The sequence below is a fragment of the Thalassophryne amazonica genome, chromosome 19, assembly GCF_902500255.1.
Source record: "Thalassophryne amazonica chromosome 19, fThaAma1.1, whole genome shotgun sequence".
In the NCBI taxonomy this organism is placed as follows: domain Eukaryota; kingdom Metazoa; phylum Chordata; class Actinopteri; order Batrachoidiformes; family Batrachoididae; genus Thalassophryne; species Thalassophryne amazonica.
The window spans coordinates 36467560-36489185 of NC_047121.1; the positions used below are offsets into that span (position 1 = coordinate 36467560).

At 44.1% G+C, this 21626-nt stretch overlaps 1 protein-coding gene across 1 annotated transcript in view; it reads left to right on the forward strand.

Annotated features, from left to right (window-relative positions):
* The window catches only part of rps6ka5 (ribosomal protein S6 kinase, polypeptide 5), a 57196-nt gene that overhangs the window by 17183 nt on the left and 18387 nt on the right, over positions 1 to 21626 (forward strand). Inside the window, exons 2-10 of the mRNA XM_034195426.1 lie at positions 7732 to 7803; positions 7938 to 8156; positions 8531 to 8646; positions 8754 to 8855; positions 11083 to 11166; positions 11332 to 11435; positions 11524 to 11674; positions 18694 to 18855; positions 20247 to 20372. Coding sequence (XP_034051317.1) covers positions 7732 to 7803; positions 7938 to 8156; positions 8531 to 8646; positions 8754 to 8855; positions 11083 to 11166; positions 11332 to 11435; positions 11524 to 11674; positions 18694 to 18855; positions 20247 to 20372 — 1136 coding nt within the window. The remainder of the gene's footprint in view (positions 1 to 7731; positions 7804 to 7937; positions 8157 to 8530; positions 8647 to 8753; positions 8856 to 11082; positions 11167 to 11331; positions 11436 to 11523; positions 11675 to 18693; positions 18856 to 20246; positions 20373 to 21626) is intronic.

Here is a 21626-nt window from a genome sequence, read left to right on the forward strand (position 1 = left end):
AATCCTCACCGCCTTTACCGCTCGGCTGGATTTGATGTCCGAGCAAAACATCATCCTTAATCGCAGGATGGAGGCTCTCACCGCACAGGTGGAAGCGCGCGATCAGAGCGCTGCTGCGGCTCCACCTCCTGCCGACCCGGTGCCGGGTATTAACATTCCACTGGTCATTCAACAAACCCCCCCACCATCCCCTGAAGCATACATAAGTCCCCCTGAGCCGTACGGGGTTGTGTGGAGACGTGCGCGGACTTTCTGATGCAGTGTTCGCTCGTCTTTGCACAACGACCCGTGATGTACGCGTCTGACGCCAGCAAGGTGGCTTATGTTATTGCTTTGCTTCGGGGTAAGGCACGCGCCTGGGCTACGGCGCTCTGGGAACAGAACTCATGGTTGTTATCAGCATACACTGGGTTTGTGGGGGAGTTCAGAACAGTGTTTGATCACCCTAACAGAGAGACCGCTTCAACAATGCTGCTGTCAATGCGACAGGGGCGCCGGTGCGCAGCCGAATATGCAGTCGACTTCCGCATCGCGGCTGTGAGGTCCGGCTGGAATAACGTTGCGCTCCGCGCCGCCTTCATAAACGGACTGTCATCGGTCCTGAAGGAGCATCTGGTAGCTAAGGAGGAACCGCGGGATTTAGATGGGCTTATCGATCTCATTATACGGTTAGACAATCGGTTGGAGGAACGCCGTCGGGAGCGAGGCGAAGGACGTGGCCGGATACGCGCCGTCCCTCTCCCTTCCGGGTTCGAAAAGGGGCCGCCCTCCCCACGCTCCACAGCCGCAGCGCTCCGTGGGGCAACAGCTCCCCCTGTTGACGTTGTTAGGGAAACGCACAGGGCCAAAATGAGGAGGCTGGTCCGCGGGGAGTGTTTTTTCTGCAGCTCGAAGGAGCACATACAGAAAAACTGCCCCAAACGGCCACAACAACAACCGCCCTCAGAGACTGGGCTAAGGGGGGGTCAAAACATTCACGTGGGACACACACAGATTGCCACACAACTCCCAGTTACAATCCTGAGCGGGGATTTAACCCTTCAAGCCCCAGCACTGGTGGACACGGGGTCAGAAGGGAATCTGCTAGACAGCAGATGGGCAAGGGAGGTAGGGCTCCCTCTGGTGGCACTTCCTTCGCCATTGCAGGTGCGGGCACTAGATGGCACCCTCCTCCCTTTAATCACACACAAGACACAACCAGTAACTCTGGTGGTGTCTGGAAACCATCGGGAGGAGATTGAGTTTTTTGTAACTCCTTCTACCTCCCACGTGATTTTGGGCTTCCCATGGATGTTGAAGCACAATCCCCGGATTGATTGGCCGTCTGGGGTGGTGGTTCAGTGGAGCGAAACCTGCCATTGGGTGTGTTTAGGATCCTCGGTTCCTCCTGGTTTACAGGCTAAGGAGGAGGTCAAAGTCCCTCCCAATCTGACGGCAGTGCCGGTTGAGTACCACGATCTTGCTGACGTCTTCAGCAAGGATCTGGCACTCACCCTTCCCCCGCACCGCCCGTACGATTGTGCCATTGATTTGGTTCCAGGCGCTGAGTTCCCGTCCAGCAGGCTGTACAACCTCTCACGACCTGAGCGCGAATCAATGGAGACCTACATCCAGGACTCATTAGCTGCCGGGCTGATCCGGAACTCCACCTCCCCGATGGGGGCAGGTTTCTTTTTTGTGGGCAAGAAAGATGGCGGACTCCGTCCATGCATTGATTACAGGGGGCTGAATGAGATTACGGTTCGCAACCGATACCCGTTGCCATTGTTGGATTCCGTGTTCACCCCCTTGCATGGAGCCAAAATCTTTACTAAGCTGGATCTTAGAAATGCGTATCACCTGGTTCGGATCCGGAAGGGAGACGAATGGAAGACGGCATTTAACACCCCGTTAGGTCACTTTGAGTACCTGGTCATGCCGTTCGGCCTCACCAACGCCCCCGCGACGTTCCAAGCCTTGGTTAACGACGTCTTGCGGGACTTCCTGCACCAATTCGTCTTCGTATATCTGGACGATATTCTCATCTTTTCTCCGGATCCTGAGACCCATGTCCAGCATGTACGTCAGGTCCTGCAGCGATTGTTAGAGAACCGACTGTTTGTGAAGGGCGAGAAGTGCGAGTTTCACCGCACGTCTTTGTCCTTCCTGGGGTTTATCATCTCCTCTAAGTCCGTCGCCCCTGATCCGGCCAAGGTTGCGGCGGTGAGAGATTGGCCCCAACCAACAAGCCGTAGGAAGCTGCAACAGTTCCTCGGCTTGCTAATTTCTATAGGAGGTTCATTAAGGGCTACAGTCAGGTAGTTAGCCCCCTGACAGCCCTGACCTCTCCAAAAGTCCCCTTCACCTGGTCGGATCGGTGCGAAGCCGTGTTCAAGGAGTTGAAACGACGGTTCTCTACTGCGCCAGTTTTGGTGCAGCCCGACCCTAGCCGCCAGTTCGTGGTTGAAGTGGACGCCTCTGACTCAGGGATAGGAGCCGTGCTATCCCAGAGCGGAGAGACTGATAAGGTTCTTCACCCGTGTGCCTACTTTTCACGCAGGATGACCCCGGCTGAACGGAACTATGACGTCGGCAATCGAGAACTACTTGCGGTGAAAGAGGCTCTTGAGGAGTGGAGACACCTGTTGGAGGGAGTGTCTGTGCCGTTCACGGTTTTCACTGACCATCGGAACCTGGAGTAAATCAGGACCGCCAAGCGGCTGAACCCCAGGCAAGCCCGCTGGTCACTGTTCTTCGGGCGTTTTGACTTCCGGATCACCTATCGCCCCGGGACCAAGAACCAGAGGTCGGATGCCTTGTCCCGGGTACACGAAGAGGAGGTCAAAACTGCACTGTCGGATCCACCGGAGCCCATCCTGCCTGAGTCCACTATCGTGGCCACCCTCACCTGGGACGTGGAGAAGATCGTCCGGGAGGCCCTGGCACGAAGCCCGGACCCGGGAACTGAACCAAAAGACAAACTATACGTCCCACCAGAGGCCAGGGCTGCGGTCCTTGACTTCTGTCACGGTTCCAAGCTCTCCTGTCATCCAGGGGTGCGAAGGACCGTGGCAGTTGTCCGGCAGCGCTTCTGGTGGGCGTCTATGGAGGCCGACATCCGGGAGTACATCCAGGCCTGTACCACCTGTGCCAGGGACAAGGCTGACCATAGGAAGTCCCAAGGTCAGCTCCAACCGCTTCCTGTGCCTCATCGCCCCTGGTCCCACACCGGCCTGGATTTTGTCACAGGTCTCCCACCGTCCCAGGGCAACACCACCATCCTCACGATAGTGGACCGATTCTCCAAGGCGGCCCACTTCGTGGCCCTCCCGAAGCTCCCTACGGCCCAGGAGACAGCGGACCTCCTGGTCCACCACGTCGTCCGTCTGCATGGGATTCCCACTGACGTAGTCTCGGATCGTGGTCCCCAGTTTTCCTCTCACGTCTGGAGGAGTTTCTGCAGGGAACTGGGGGCCACCGTGAGCCTCTCGTCCGGGTACCATCCACAGACGAACGGACAGGCAGAGCGGGCCAACCAGGAGCTGGAACAGACCCTCCGCTGTGTAACATCCGCGCACCCGACGGCCTGGAGTAACCATCTGGCCTGGATCAAGTATGCACATAACAGCCAGGTGTCTTCTGCCACCGGCCTTTCCCCATTTGAGGTGTGTTTGGGGTACCAGCCCCCATTATTTCCCGTGGTGGAGGGAGAGGTCGGTGTGCCCTCGGTCCGGGCCCACCTTCGGAGGTGGCGCACCGCCCGTTCTGCCTTGTTGAAGGCCCGGACGAGGGCCAAGACCCATGCAGACCGCCGGCGGTCCCCGGCCCCTGCATACCAGCCCGGGCAGGAGGTGTGGTTGTCGACGAAGGACATCCCACTACAAGTACAGTCACCAAAACTGATGGACAGGTTCATCGGCCCATTTCGCATCCTCAAGGTCCTCAGCCCTGCCGCAGTGAAGCTCCAGCTCCCAGCTTCACTGCGGATCCACCCGGTGTTCCAAGTCTCCAAACTCAAACCGTACCACACTCTGTGCTCCCGGTCCGGCGCCGCCTCCTGCCCGGATCATTGACGGGGAGCCGGCTTGGACAGTGCGCCGGCTCCTGGACGTCCGTCGAATGGGCCGGGGGTTCCAATATCTGGTGGACTGGGAGGGGTATGGACCCGAAGAACGCTCCTGGGTGAAGAGGAGCTTCATCCTGGATCCGGCCCTCCTGGCCGATTTCTACCGCCGACACCCCGATAAACCTGGTCGCGCCCGTTGAGGGGGGGGTCCTGTTGTGTGGGCCGCCAGAAGAGGAGGTACTGCTGGCCCACCACCAGAGGGCGCCCTGCCTGAAGTGCGGGCTTCAGGCACGAGAGGGCGCTGCCGCCACGGACACAGCCGGGAGTGACAGCTGTTACTCATTATTTCCTGACAGCTGTCACTCATTCTTCATCATCTCACTCCATAAAACCCAGACGTCATCTCCACCTCATCGCCGAGATATCGTACTTCAATGGAGGTAATATCCTCAGCCATTTGTGTTTACCTATAATCTGTACATTGTGAGTGTTTGCAGGCGTACCGGTCCCTTGTTTTGTGGAGGCTGAGTGAGTGCAGGATGGCACTCTTTTCCTCTGAGGGATCACTGCAAACTCATCAGCATATTGAGTGAGAGGTGGAGGTGGCGTTCCCACCGTTGTTGTTACTGGGTGTACACACACCCACACTTGACTGTCTTTGTTCTTTGCCGGCAGTACCAGATCCGACAGTCGGGGACGGTGATCACCTGGGAATTCGGGACTTGGCGGCTCCAGTATTCACCAGGTTCGGTGGCGGCGGAAATCGTATGGTTCTGGCTCTTCTCAGGACAGACGTCTTCTATCCTCGAGCCTGCCCACATGTCACCTTTGTGGATTGACTGTAATCATATTCTGAGATTGTCTGTGTATTCGTTGTGCACCTTCACAACATTAAATTGTTACTTTTTGGCTCATCTATTGACCGTTCATTTGCGCCCCCTGTTGTGGGTCCGTGTCACTACACTTTCACAACATATCCGGATCGACGGAAAATAGCAAAAATTATTCCTCTGACAAAAAATTCCAAAGAGCCACTGACTGGGCAGAACAGCAGACCAATAAGCATCTTACCTGTCCTGAGTAAACTGTTGGAGGGGATTATGTTCAAACAGATTCAGAATTATTTTGAAGTAAATCATCTTCATTCTGATGCCCAACATGCCTATAAAGAAGGCTACTCAACAAGTACAGCACTTACAGCTCTGACTGATGACTGGCTGCGACAAATTGATTGTAAGCAAAAGATAGGAATTGCATTTCTGGACTTTAGTGGGGCCTTTGATCTAGTCGATCATGAACTTCTAATTGGGAAATTATCAACATATGGATTTAAAAGCTCTGCTTTATGTTTTTTAAGAAGTTATTTGATCGACAGAAAGCAATGTGTTGCTTTCAGTGGTTCATTTTCAGATACTGTGACCCTAACATGTGGCATTCCACAAGGCAGTTGTCTTGGTCCTTTGCTGTATAGTATTTTTGTAAATGATATGTGTGTATGAGTGTATGATTTTAGGCTCTAAGCACATCTTAAGAGACACCCCGAAGTTAAACCTCTCTTTGCACAATCAATTATTAGAACAAGTGACTGAGATAAAATTGCTTGGGGTGACTTTGAATCAAAGGATGTCTTGGACAACACATATTAATAATATTGTGACCAAAATGAGCAGAAACATCTTTTTAATTCGATGCAATGCTCAATTTATGTCAACAGCAACAAGGAAATTAGTTTTACAGTCTTTAGTGTTGTGTCACTTAGACTACTGTTCTGTTGTGTGGTCAAAGGCTGCTCTCAAAGACCTGAACAAAGTCCAGATAGCACAGAATCGAGCAGCAAGACTCACTCTAGGCCAGGGGTGGGCATCGAGGGCCGAGACACTGCAGGTTTTCCATGTAACCAATCACCTCAGCAGGTGGGTTGCTGATGAGCTTCTGCTCTGAACATAAACACCTGGTTGTCAGTGAAATCACCTGCTGAGACACCTGATCATTAATGAAATCACCTGCTGAGGCGATTGGTTGCACGGAAAACCTGCAGTGTCTCAGCCCTTTATGGCACATGATTGCCCACCCCTGCTCTAGGCTGTCCTTTTCGAACCAGTGTTAACATCCTACATCACAGACTGTCATGGATGACAGTGAGGGAGAGACTGGCCTGTTCTTCTGTGGTTTCTTTGCAAAAAATTTGGACCACACACAAACCCTTTGGCCTGTTCTCTAAACTTCAACTCACTGGTAACAGGCATGAGTTTAGCACAAGACAAGCTACTAGTTCTATTTTTGTTTTGCCTCTGCCAAAAACTAATGCTCTAAAAAATACATTTATATATCGATCCATCTTATATTGGAATCAGTTGCCTCCGGATGTGAGGTTAATACGAAATCATATAGTTTTTAAAGCAAATCTTAAGAAATGTATACTCAACAAGACAGTTCTCCTAATGTCGTGAATGTAGTGTTGGTGTTTGTTTTGTGAAGAAATAACTGTTACTTGTGTATGTTCTGTGAATTGTACAGTTGGTGCTTGTGAGTTGTATAAATTGTAATACTTTGATGTAATTATAATATTTTTATTTGAGAATGGACCCCAGGAAGAATAGTCTACTTTGGTAAAGACTAATGGGGATCCTTAAATAAAGAAATAAAGAAATAAACAGATTCAGTATTTTTGTGTAACAGGAGAAGCAAAGGAAAAGATGCCAGAATCAGATCAGTAGGTTATTTTCAGAGTGAGACATAAGGAATGCTTTTAGTCCAGTGATTATGCATGCCTAAGTGCATGCTATGATCTGTCATTTGTGCAGGGAGATTGTGATTGAGAAAGACACAATACGTTTTGTGCAAAATAATTTAGTACTCGAGTTCCTTTTTTTTAGTACTCAAGTTCATGCAGAAGTTTACTGACACTGAGCACTGTCTGTAGCATTTGTTCATTTTTACAGTTGAGCACATTGACTGCTATGAGCTGTCAAATCCTACCCCAGCCTGCTCTGCTTCAGTTGGCCGTGCATTTGCCACAGACTTTTACTCATCGGTCCAATGCTTCAGATTGTTTATCCTCCACTTCATAGCCCTCAAGTCTAAACTTCAGGCTGCTATGTCTCTCTGTTAGTTTACCACATCGGAAATTATTGCCTCATAATTTCCACAAAGCAACACTCTTCATTTCAAAATTCCAAATGTAGTTTGTAGAATGAGACATAGTAACAAAAAAATAAAGTTTAGACCACTGTAAGGTAATGTAATACTGTGTGCTTTCTTTTAAACATATCTTCTGTTCTCATCACCCAGTTTGACTAATTCTCCAGTGAGTTGATCAAAATGGCGTCATTTATGCAGCTGCAAACAGTAGGGATTTTGGTTCAGTGAATTAATTTGTCCGTGAAACAGGTCAGACTCACGTGGTCCAAAATCTATGGTGGGATATGAGTTTGTCTCTGAAGACTTTTTGAGGACAAGCTAATTTTTCATGTTTTTTTTTTTTTGTAAAATACAGCACATATACTTTTAACACACTTTTTTGTGTATAAATGACCTTTATAGACACATATCTGATCTATAGCAAAATGCTAATTGCGCTGTTATTTTGTTTTCTTCAGATAGCCATCAATCTCACTACATCTGTGTGTTCTTAACATGAATTGAGTCACACCAGCAAATTGAACTTGTTTCCATTCTGATTTCAGCCAACCTGACAGGCCATGTGGAGAGGGTGGGCATAGAAAACTTTGAACTGTTAAAAGTGCTCGGCACAGGTGGTGAGTAAAGCTGTTTATTGTTAGTTTATTTTTCTTTGTAGACCTGTTTTTAGAATACTAAGCATTCAGTCATTTACTATGCTTAAGGATTTGTGTTTGTACTGAAATTTGCACTCTCTATTTATTCCCCCCAGCATATGGTAAGGTGTTCCTGGTGAGGAAAGTCAGTGGGCATGATGCAGGGAAACTGTATGCCATGAAGGTTTTGAAGAAGGCCACTATCGTTCAAAAAGCAAAGACTGCCGAACACACACGGACAGAGCGGCAAGTGCTGGAACACATCCGACAGTCTCCATTCCTCGTCACACTTCACTATGCCTTTCAGACGGATACCAAGCTGCACCTCATTCTCGGTTAGGATATTAAAATTGATGTGTTTGTTTACTTAGTTATTTAGCATGATCATGTTCATAACTGCTGCAGTTTGATGCATTGTATCACTTTGTTACTAGATAATTTGCATCTCTAATCTCTTGCCAGGTCATAAAATACACAAACAACATAAAACACACAGGACAAATAATACAAAGCAATACACAGCATTCCATCTCATAAGAACATAGCACGGGTTAGGTTAAACTTCCTTTCCTGTGATGCACTTTTTCACTTATTTGATATGTTTAAATGAGTATAATAGTAGTTAAAAAAAATAGATTTACAGATAGATTTACATTAGTTTGATAATGCCATATCCAGTGGAATTTTGTGACATTTTCTTTGATTGTAGATTATGTGAATGGTGGGGAACTCTTCACACATTTGGTGCAAAGGGTGCGATTCAGAGAGCAGGAAGTAGCCATCTACAGTGGAGAAATAGTGTTGGCACTTGAGCATCTACACGAGGTACCTCCCAACCACAGTACAATCAGATCTCTTAAATTTTCATCAGTGTCCATGTTGTGTATGTCACTTGTTGTAGTGCCTTGGTTTTTGGTGATTTCTTGTTGCAGCTTGGGATTGTTTATCGAGACCTAAAGCTTGAAAATATTCTTCTGGATTCACTTGGACATATTGTTCTCACAGACTTTGGCCTCAGTAAAGAATTTGACCAGGTATGTCTCAACAGAATGTGGAAAAAAGTCCTCAGTTATTCAGATAGTACTGATGAGGACAAAATTATGATTTCCCTATGAAATTTAACATTCTATTCAAAATTTTCCCAAGTGCTTTTTTTTAACAAAGCAAGGAATTTTCAACACATTTCTAAACATCCTAGTTTTATTTTGGATGTTTACATTATTTGACTTTGCGCACAAAATCAAAATTGTTTCATTTTCTATAAACTATTCTATATTATAATAGCCAAGTGGCCTTTGTGTGCTTGTATGCATGTGTGTATGACTTGGCTGTTTGGTATGCTTAGGTATTTTGGTTCAAGGATGAATGCTGCGAAAAGGGAAAGCTGATAGGACTAATATTTTTGAAGAAATTAGCGATATTAGCTAACAACAGTGAACAGTAGACGTTGTGCTGCAATGCACCATGGGGGTTTAGGGCTTTGTGGTTTTAAATGTTATTGTGGTTCATGTTAGTTTAACAGTATTGTTAGTGTTATTGCTTTATTGTGTTTTTGTAGTCCAATTGATTTAGGCAGTTTAGTTAAGTTCCATGTTGCTGTTACCATGAGTGAGAATTGTAGTGCGCTTGATGTCTTCCACCACTGTCTCTTTGTGGGTGTATAAAAATAAAAGCACCTGCTAGCAGCAGAATGCAGGAAAGGCAAAAAGCTCTGGCTTGGTTTTTGTTTTTCCATGCAGCTTGCGACAATATATTAAAAGACAAGTGGCATCTGTGTATGTGTACGTGCGTGCATGTGTATAACTTTGATCACGGACAACTGGGGTTAGCAGACATTTGCCGTTTGGTATGCTTATGTATTTTGGGTGTAATGTTGATCGGAATGTTGATAGGACTAATATTTTTTGAGAAACTATGGATATTAGCTAACAACACTGAACAATGGACATTGATGATTACATTCTGGACTCACACGCCATTCCAGCAGGGAGTGGTAAATCATCTATATATTAAAAGCGTGAACGTGTGCATGATTTTATTTAGTAAGTTTAATGTAAGTACATAATGTAATTGTAAATATGTTTAAAGTACATGAATGACACAAGACAATGAAAACACTTATTTCCATTTTGGTTCATTTAAAAAGCAAATGACAAAATAGAAAAAAATAATACTGATAATAATAATAATAATTATTATTATTATAGTGTGTATATGATAACAAGAACCTAAACAATTTAGAAATACTTTAAGACAGTAAATTAACATTAAAAATTACATAATTAACAGGAAATAAAAGGGTTGAGTTCTTCTTCTAAAAACTGTTGAGGACTAAAGGCCCCCTGACATGAGCATGTCTTTTATTCAAGCAGTAGGACACATGTCGTCGTGATGTTCCCACCCGCTGTGTTCCCAGCTGGACGCTCTGCGCTGGACACTGTATATAAAATTATTATTTTGTGTCAGATTAATCATTTTCTTTGCAAATTGGCCATTGAAAATGGCTATAATTACTTCCTGAATCACAGAGGACCGCTCCAGCTTCAGTCGTTCCCGCACACTCGTGCTCTTAACAAGTTGCAGAAAGCATTTGGAGCTGCCTAAAAAGGTAATTATTTATCATGTTTACATTGTCATGGCTTGATAAAACAGTTGTGTGTACTTTCCTTCTTGTGTGCAGCTGTTAAAGTATGTTTATAACAGATTTAACATCTTGTTATAATCCTTCAGACGAGCTGCGCTTTGGTGTGATCCGCTGACGTCACCACTCGCTCTGTTTACTTGTTCTTTACTCCACTGGACGAGCTGCACATCGTGATTGCGAATATATCGTGCCACGTAGCACAACATTAATGTCAGCCACCCATTTTATGAACACTACCTCTAGAGCCCATGGATCCCCACAGGCAACATGCTAGTAATACATTTAATTGTAATAATTTTTTAACAGAGATAATCTGTTTTATTACTTGTTTAAATTGTGTATTTTTATTTTATTTATTTAGGATAGTTGACTAGTTTTTACATTCAAATTCCAGGAACAAATGCTCATTGCTCTTTGAAAGGGTGTACTTGCATTATCTGTGGAATAAAGTACTCTTCAACTGACAGTGTTTCTGTTTATCGCAGTTATTTCTGAGACACTATAGAATCTACAAAAAAATCCCCTCCAACAAAATAGCTACCCAGAACAAGATATTTTGTCATATGTAGCTTCAAACTTTTGTTGGTTTTTCAAATATTTATTTGTTTTTAAAATAGGTGGAAAGAGCGTTCTCTGTCTGTGGCACCATTGAATACATGGCTCCAGAAATTGTGGAAGGAGGAGAGTCCGGACATGACAAAGTAAATTTTACATTTATGTTTTCTGGCATTTCTAGTTTCATCGATTGAAACAGTCCCTGGCCTTTTCTGTGCCCATAAATGTGATTGCTTAATGCTTTCTAATGATGATTGTCTTTAGTCTGTTACATTAAAGTCTTGTGTCGGGGGGCTTTTCCTCCATTCCAGGCAGTGGACTGGTGGAGCCTTGGTGTGTTGATGTATGAGCTTTTGACTGGTGGCTCACCGTTCACCGTGGACAGAGATGACAACTCTCACACAGACATTGCCAAGTATGAGTTCGCTGTGGTCTCCACCAACAGTGTTTTGGGAATTATCATTAAAAATCAGCACTCACTATCACTGCTTCTTAAATTGCAGAAGGATTTCAAAAAAGGATCCTCCTTTTCCCAAAGACATGGGGCCACTGGCCAAAGACCTCATCCAGCAACTTCTTATAAAAGATCCAAAGACTCGACTGGGCTCAGGGCCTAATGGAGCACAGAATGTAAAGAAACACCCATTTTATCAGGTGAATATTTAGAAAATTAAATTATAAAGTAGACCTATTTGTGGGCTACTTGAGAATTAGTGATGATTGGGTAAACCCGTAACCCACCAACACCCTCGAGTGGACCAGGGGGTTGGATGGATGCGGTTAAGCTTGGTCACAAAATTTTTGTAGGTGTGGGGCAGGAAAAAAAGCAACAAAGTAGAGTAGCCTTGTGTGCATATAGTTTTTTTGGGCAGCAGCATCTTTTTTTTCCCCCTCAGTTCTAAATGAGAACAAATGTGGTCACAGTAGCTTAGAAGAAAAACAACTCAGTACCCATTCTCTTTTTTTGCTAGAGCAGTCCACTTTTTAGTGCAGTCACTCCTAAATTGAAAATATCTGAACTTTTCAGAAAACCACTGTGACGTCATTGCGGACAGAGCAAAACTTTTTCACCATCACAGAAATACACTCAACAAAAATATAAACGCAACACTTTTGGTTGGTATCTCTGTGCATTCAAAATCTTCTTTGTCTTTCGGCTGTTCCCGTTAGGGGTCGCCACAGCAGATCAATCATTTCCATCTCACCCTGTCCTCTGTATCTTCCTCTGTCACACCAACCACCTGCATGTCCTCTCTCAGCACATCCATGAACCTCCTCTTTGGTCTCCCTCTTCTCCTCCTGCCTTGTGGCTCCATCCTCAGCATCCTTCTCCCTATATACCCTGGGTCCCTCCTCTGCACATGCCCAAACCATCTCAATCTCGCCTCTCTGACTTTGTCTCCAAACCGTCCCACCTGAGCTGTCCCTCTGATATGTTCATTCCTAATCTTGTCCATTCTTGTCACTCCCAAAGAGAATCTCAACATCTTCAGCTCTGCCACCTCCAGCTCTGCCTCCTGTCTTTTTGTTAGTGCCACTGTCTCTAAACCATACAACATAGCTGGTCTCACTACTGTTTTGTAAACTTTCCCCTTCACTCTTGCTGATATTCTTCGGTCACAAATCACTCCTGCCACCTTTCTCCACCCACTCCACCCTGCCTGCACTCTCTTCTTCACCTCTCTACCACACTCTCCATTACTTTGAACAGTTGACCCCAAATATTTAAACTCATCTACTTTCACCACTTCTACTCCTTGTAACTGCACTATTCCACTGGGCTCCCTCTCATTCACACACATGTACTCAATCTTGCTTCTACTGACTTTCATTCCCCTTCTCTCCAAAGCATATCTCCACTTCTCCAGACTAGACTCAACTTGCTCTCTACTCTCACTACAGATCACAATGTCATCTGCAAACATCATAGTCCATGGGGACTCCTGTCTGATCTCATCTGTCAACCTGTCCATCACCACTGCAAACAAGAAAGGACTCAGAGCTGATCCTTGGTGTAATCCCACCTCCACCTTGAATGAGTCTGTCATTCCGACTGCGCATCTCACCGCTGTCACACTATTCTTGTACATGTCCTGCACTACCCTAACGTACTTCTCTGCCACTCCAGACTTCCTGAAACAATGCCACAACTCTTCTCTTGGCACCCTATCATAAGCTTTTTCTAAGTCCACAAACACACAATGTAACTCTTTCTGTCCTTCTCTGTACTTTTCCAACAGTATTCTCAGAGCAAATATTGCATCTGTAGTGCTCTTTCTCGGCATGAAACCATATTGCTGCTCACAGATCTTCACCTGTTTTCTAAGCCTAGCTTCTACTACTCTTTCCCATAACTTCATGCTGTGGCTGATCAGCTTTATGCCTCTGTAGTTACTGCAGCTCTGCACATCACCCTTGTTCTTGAAAATAGGAACCAGCACACTTCGTCTCCACTCCTCAGGCATCCTCTCACTTTCCAAGATTTTATTAAACAATCTGGTTAGAAACTCTACTGCCATCTCTCCTAGACATTTCCATGCCTCCATTGGAATGTCATCTGGACCAACTGCCTTTCCACTCTTCATCCTCTTCATAGCAGCCCTCACTTCGTCCTTGCTAATCTCTTTTACTTCCTGATTTACTCTCACCACATCATCCAGCCTTTTCTCTCGCTCATTTTCTTTATTCATCAACTCTTCAAAATATTCCCTCCACCTTCTCAGCACACACTCCTCACTTGTCAGCACATTACCATGTGCATGTTTTACCACCCTAACCTGCTGCACATCCTTTCCAGCTCTGTCCCTTTGTCTGGCCAATCGGTACAAGTCCTTTTCTCCTTCCTTACTCTTCAACTTCTTGTACAGCTCGCAATATGCCTTTTCCTTTGCTTTTGCCACTTCTCGCCTTACGCCGCATCTCCTTGTACTCCTGTCTACTTTCTTCATCTCTCCGACTATCCCAAAACGTTTTTGCCAACCTCTTTCTCCTTATGCTTTCCTGGACCTCTTCATTCCACCACCAAGTCTCCTTGTCTTCCTTCCACTGTCCAGATGTCATACCCAGTACTGCCCTAGCTATCTCCCTCACCACATCTGCAGTACTTTTCCAGTTGTCCAAAATTGCTTCGCCTCCAGCTAGTGCTTCTCTCACCTGCTCGCTAAATTTCACACAACAGTCTTCCTCCTTCAGCTTCCACCATCTGATCCTTTGTTGAGCTCTCACTCTCTTCTTCTTCTTTACCTCTAAAGTCATCCTACAAACAACCATCCTATGCTGTCTAGTGACACTCTCTCCTGCTACCACCTTACAGTCTGTGATTTCTTTTAGCTTGCATCTCCTATAAAGAATGTAGTCCACCTGTGTGCACCTTCCTCCACTCTTATGTTACCCTGTGCTCCTCCCTTTTCTTAAAGTAGGTATTCACCACAGCCATTTCCATCCTTTTTGCAAAATCAACTACCATCTGTCCTTCCCCATTCCTATCCTTGATACCATATCTACCCATTACTTCCTCATCACCTCTGTTCCCTTCAACATGCCCATTGAAGTCTGCTCCTATCACCACTCTTTCATGCTTGGGCACACTCTCCACCACCTCATCTAACACACTCACCAGAAATCTTCTTTCTCCTTCATCTCACAACCTACCTGTGGGGCATATGCACTGATGATATTCATCATCACCCCTTCAATTTCCAACTTCACACTCATCACCCTGTCAGACACTCGCTTAACCTCCAACACACTTTTAACATACTCTTCCTTTAAAATGACCCCAACACCATTTCTCTTCCTGTCCTCACCATGGTACAACAACTTGTACCCACCGCCGATGCTCCTGCTCTTACTTGCCTTCCACTTGGTCTCTTGCACACACAATATGTCTACCTTTCTCCTCTCCATCATATCAGCCAGCTCTCTCCCTTTACCAGTCATACTACCAACATTCAAAGTCTCCACTCTCATTTCCACCCTTCTAGTTTTCTTCTCCCGCTGTTCTTGGCAACGTTTTCCTCCTCTTCTTCGTCGTCTTCGCCCAGCAGTAGCCCAATTTCCACCGGCACCCTGTTGGGCAATAGCACCGGTGGCGGACGTTGTTAACCCAGGCCGCGACCGATCCGGTATGGGAATTCGATTCTGAGTCTGCATAGTTGGGTTAGCTTGTTTTAAGCCGGATGCCCTTCCTGACGCAACCCTCCTCATTTATCCGGGCTTGGGACCGGCACTCAGAATGTACTGGCTGCACACCCCATGTGGTTGAGTTAAATATAGTAAGTCCCTTCGGCTGCTCCCTTGTTTGCACTTGGGGTCGCCACAGCAAATCCAAGGTGGATCTGCATGTTGAATTGGCACAAGTTTTACGCCGGATGCCCTTCCTGACGCAACTCCACATTACATGGAGAAATGTGGCAGGGGTGGGATTTGAACCCGGAACCTTCTGAACTGAAACCAAGCGCATTAACCACTTGGCCACCACCCCTATCTCTGTGCATTCAAAATGCCATCAATAAAATGCACCTGTGTTCTTCGTCCATAACAGACGCCTGCCCATACCATAACCCCACCGCCACCATGGGCCACTCGATCCACAACATTGACATCAGAAAACCTCCCACCCACACGATGCCACACACGCTGTCTGCCATCTGCCCTGGACAGTGTGAACCCGGGATTCATCCGTGAAGAGAACACCTCTCCAACGTGCCAAACGCCAGCGAATGTGAGCATTTGCCCACTCAAGTCGGTTACGACAACGAACTGGAGTCAGGTCGAGACCCCGGTGAGGACGATGAGCATGCAGATGAGCTTCCCTGAGACGGTTTCTGACAGTTTGTGCAGAAATTCTTTGGTTATGCAAACCGATTGTTTCAGCAGCTGTCCGAGTGGCTGGTCTCAGACGATCTTGGAGGTGAACATGCTGGATGTGGAGATCCTGGGCTGGTGTGGTTACACATGGTCTGCGGTTGTGAGGCTGGTTGGATGTACTGTCAAATTCTCTGAAACGCCTTTGGAGATGGCTTATGGTAGAGAAATGAACATTCAATACACGAGCAACAGCTCTGGTTGACATTCCTGCTGTCAGCATGCCAATTGCATGCTCCCTCAAATCTTGCGACATCTGTGGCATTGTGCTGTGTGATAAAACTGCACCTTTCAGAGTGGCCTTTTATTGTGGGCAGTCTAAGGCACATCTGTGCACTAATCATGGTGTCTAATCAGCATCTTGATATGGCACACCTGTGAGGTGGGATGGATTATCTCAGCAAAGGAGAAGTGCTCACTATCACAGATTTAGACTGGTTTGTGAACAATATTTGAGGGAAATGGTGATATTGTGTATGTGGAAAAAGTTTTAGATCTTTGAGTTCATCTCATACAAAATGGGAGCAAAACCAAAAGTGTTGCGTTTATATTTTTGTTGAGTAGAAGGTTTTTTTTTTCCGTTTCTGTCTATGGTCGAATGATTCGTCACACAAAGTCTATCACAACAGAGACAAAAAACTAATCTGTGAGTGCAGATTGGACAGCTGATGTAGTCCTGCTAAGGGTGAGTACTTTTTATTGCTGTATATTATAAGCTGTTATAAGCAAGTTGCTAGCTGTTTATTCTTATTGTTATTGAAACATATCCCACGTTCAGGGTTCTTCCCGACTGAAAATGCTGAATTCATTGGGATAAAGTATTTCTGAGCACTCTCTCAGTGCATTTCCCCCCTGAAAAAATACTATATGGACACAAGTATCACAAGCACACCTGGATGCATTACGTGGTTTATTTTCTTTTCTGTGTTTTGTGGTTTTTATACATTTTATATTTTTTGTGATGTTTATGTTCTTCTTTCATGTATTATATTCCTCTGTTTTTGTCTGTTTATTCTTCTGCAATTGGTGCAGATCCTTGTTGTTTTTACCTGTGTCTATGCTTTTTAAAATGTGGATTAAGTAAGAAATCATACAACCCCTGGCAAAAATTATGGAATCACCGGCCTCAGAGGATGTTCATTCAGTTGTTTAATTTTGTAGAAAAAAAGCAGATCACAGACATGACACAAAACTAAAGTCATTTCAAATGGCAACTTTCTGGCTTTAAGAAACACTATAAGAAATCAAGAAAAAAAGATTGTGGCAGTCAGTAACGGTTACTTTTTTAGACCAAGCAGAGGAAAAAAATATGGAATCACTCAATTCTGAAGAAAAAATTATGGAATCACCCTGTAAATTTTCATCCCCCAAATTAACACCTGCATCAAATCAGATCTGCTCATTGACATTGACCCTATGCCATGACATTGACCCTATGTGTCTTTTTGCAAGGAATGTTTTTGCAGTTTTTGCTCTATGGCAAGATGCATTATCATCTTGAAAAATGATTTCATCATCCCCAAACACCCTTTCAATTGTCCAAAATATCAACATAAACTTGTGCATTTATTGATGATGTAATGACAGCCATCTCCCCAGTGCCTTTACCTGACATGCAGCCCCATATCATCAATGACTGTGGAAATTGACATGTTCTCTTCAGGCAGTCATCTTTATAAATCTCATTGGAAAGGCACCAAACAAAAGTTCCAGCATCATCACCTTGCCCAATGCAGATTCGAGATTCATCACTGAATATGACTTTCATCCAGTCATCCACAGTTCACAATTGCTTTTCCTTAGCCCATTGTAACCTTGTTTTTTTCTGTTTAGGTGTTAATGATGCCTTTCCTTTAGCTTTTCTGTATGTAAATCCCATTTCCTTTAGACGGTTTCTTACAGTTCGGTCACAGACGTTGACTCCAGTTTCCTCCCATTCGTTCCTCATTTGTTTTGTTGTACATTTTTCGATTTTTGAGACATATTGCTTTAAGTTTTCTGTCTTGACGCTTTAACAACCTTCCCATGTTGTTTGTATTTGGTCCAGAGTTTAGACACAGCTGACTGTGAACAACCAACATCTTTTGCAACATTGCGTGATGATTTACCCTCTTTTAAGAGTTTGATAATCCTCTCCTTTGTTTCAATTGACATCTCTCGTGTTGGAGCCATGATTCATGTCAGTCCACTTGGTGCAACAGCTCTCCAAGGTGTGTTCACTCCTTTTTAGATGCAGACTAACGAGCAGATCTGATATGATGCAGGTGTTAGTTTTGGGGATGAAAATTTACAGGGTGATTCCATAATTGTTTCCTCAGAATTGAGTGATTCCATATTTTTTTCCTCTGCTTGGTCTAAAAAAGTAACCGTTACTGACTGCCACAATCTTTTTTCTTGATTTCTTATAGTGTTTCTTAAAGCCAGAACGTTGCCATTTGAAATGACTTTAGTTTTGTGTCATGTCTGTGATCTGCTTTTTTTCTACAAAATTAAACAACTGAATGAACATCCTCCGAGGCCGGTGATTCCATAATTTTTGCCAGGGGTTGTATTTGACCTAAATGATATCAATTCCATTGCAGCATAGACTCATTTGCTCTTGTTTTTTTTTTTACTGCTTTTTTTCCGGGTCATTTATTGGTGCAGGTCAGGCAGTATGGATGGTCTCATGACGTGCCGGGTGGGTGCAGGTGTTTAAAAAACAGAATCCTTGGGCTGTGCATCACTACTGGGAACCCTGTGCATTTATACAGTATAAAATGTATTAACAGTGGCTGAGACTGACCACATTTTTAAATTCATTTTAGAAAATTAACTGGGAGGACTTGGCAGCTAAAAAGGTTCCTGCCCCATTCAAGCCAGTGATTCGGGATGAATTGGATGTCAGCAACTTTGCAGATGAGTTCACAGAGATGGACCCCACGTACTCCCCTGCAGCACTGCCTCAGAACTGTGACCGTATCTTCCAGGTGGGAGAGAAATTATGTTAGACAATGAGGCTTTGTTTGTTATGGCTCATGTTTTGTTTTTAAGAGATGGGACTATGCTTTTATCCTTATTGCAGGTCATTTACACAGGACAACATTTTACATTGTTTGCTTTTTTATGCTGATGTTTGCTGAGTTAAGGCTGCAGACTGTGTAAAATGTTGACATGATGAAAAATCATATTATACATTATCCATTTTTTGTCTGTGACTATATTTGACATACTCCACAGCAATTGAAGTAATCAAGTGAAGTTTTGAATGCTCTCTAAAGGTTGCTGTAAGTCAACATGAGTCTGTCTGTGTGTATTGGTATTCAAATTAACTAACTCTCCTTTTATTGACATAATTGCTGCCATATGCAGCTTTTATTGAAGTAACAGATGTGAATGACTATTTTTGATGTAGCTTTGAACCATAATATGGCCCACATCTCTTTGCCAGCTGATGGCTGTCTGATGTATTGCATGAAATTTCGACTCTGATTGCCTTCTGAATCCTTGAGCTCTGCAGATCAATGGATCCATTAACGGGCTTCTCTCACGGAATAAAAGGTTACACTGCGAGAGCATCACTACGTCTGTCTTGGTTACGCCTTCAGTCTTTGATTGCCAACTTCATCTTGGCATTTTTCGCTCTCAGCTGCCATTCACACAGTCTGAAATTTTGCGGTCTTTATAATTTGCAAGCCTAGCAATCTCTGAGATAACGACAGCAATCCCAATTTTAAATCGTGCACTTGCTCTCCCACGGTGCTTCACAAAACAAAATTAAAATCGCATTAAGGGTGCCAAGATATAATTTCACAGTAGAGCAATCAAATATTCAAGCCCAGCAATTTGGGGCATCTCATTCATGCAACATCCATCCTTCCGTCCAGCCACTGCTGTCACTACATGCTACATACCACACAGCTGTGTGTGTATGGGTGCGGGGGGAGGGTTGAAAAAGAACAAGATTAATGCCTTGGGCTCCTCCCAGCTGGAATTAGGCAGGTGATACTTTCTAAATGACTGACCTAACAATAGGAACAGCTGGACAGCCAGTGTCCCTCATTAATTAGCAGAGTTGGACTTCTTGTTGGGCTAACAGGCTTGCTTAACATGGAACTATTTGCAGGGTGGAAAAATACACAATTTAAAGCCTTATATAAAATATGTAAATTCATAAAATTCTTAAAAAGTCTTACACAATTTAAAACCATCAGAAGATAAAGTGGTATTCAGTGACATGTTGGCACTATAGTATTTTCCAATCTCAGCTGTAGCAGTGGATGCTGCATTTCCACTTAAAGCTCCCCAGGCCACAATTTAAAACCACATGAAATGTAAACAGTGTTTGTGTGTGTGTGTGCGTGCGTGTGCATGTACATAGGGTTACTCTTTCATGGCTCCCTCCATCTTGTTCAAGAGGAATGTGGTAATGGATGATCCTGTCCAGCTGTGTGAAGGCTCTGAGAGGCCGGGTTCTGCTGCGGTGGCCCGCAGTGCCATGATGAAGGTAAGATGAATGCACTTGGAACCGCCTGCACAAACACACTTAAGCTAATGGCTGCTGTCAGAGACAGTTTTTTTTTTTTCCTCCCCTTGTCCATCGTACAACTGTTTTTTTTTTTTTTCTTTTCATACTGCACTTAGATTCAGTTTGTATGATATGGCCTGTTTATTTAATTATATTTATTCAGGAATACATGTATGTCTGTGCATCAAAATGTTCTTAGAGCAAAGTAGTACTGCACTTGTGTAAGTGTACTCTGTAAATTTTCAGTCTACAATTTCCCATGTGCCCAGTAATGCAGAGACATTGTGTTGGTTTTATTTTAGGCTGTTCCATAAACTATATTGTTATCATATTGGTGTATTGGATATGCAGTCTGTCATGGATCATTTTAATGCCTTTTTTTAAATTCATACTTTTTTAATTACACATTGTTTTTCCTTCACAGCGCCTTAGCTTATTTCATTGATCAACAGAAATATTGAAATATTAAATAGAATTTGCATGAAAAGTACATTTTAGTTTTTGCTTGTATGTAAAGTTGGTCAAGATAGAACACAACACCATGTACAGTGTTAGTAGCACTTAGATGTGATCCAACTCTGCTCAAAATTCCAAAAAAGTCAGTATTTTATTGGCTGTGTGATATTATGTCACAGTCAGAAAACTAGTTCAATTAGTTTTCATTGAGTGATCTTCAAAATAAAGTTCACATCAGTTCAATAATGTAAGCTTTTACTGTTTGACTGTACTACACCACTTCTATGCTACCCTTTTGGTACACAAATAGATTTAACAGAACACAGCAAGAGGATTGCGTATGCCTTTTGCATTCTTCATACATTTGAGAAAATGGATAAACATAAAATACACAAAACTAGAGGTGCACCGATCAGGATTTTTTAGGCCGATCACCAATCACTGAAATTTTGATCTGCTGATACCGATCCAGGCCGATACCGATCAAGTATATATTTGGATCATGCCCAAAATAAGAATATAGGTCTACTGTATAGGACTATTTTTGCATTAAAACTTAATGATGAAAACAAAAAACATGCATTCAAATAAAGACACTAGAATAAACTGCCAACTTTTGTTTTATTACACTGACTTTGTTCTACCAGCAAGCTTTTTTTTCCATGTTTCATGTTGCTCAGGTTAAAGCCTACAGAACGTTGAGAATGTAAAATACAGCTCTCATTCTATGGGGTTAAAATTGCCTCATTAATATTTGTAAATGCACACAGGGTGATC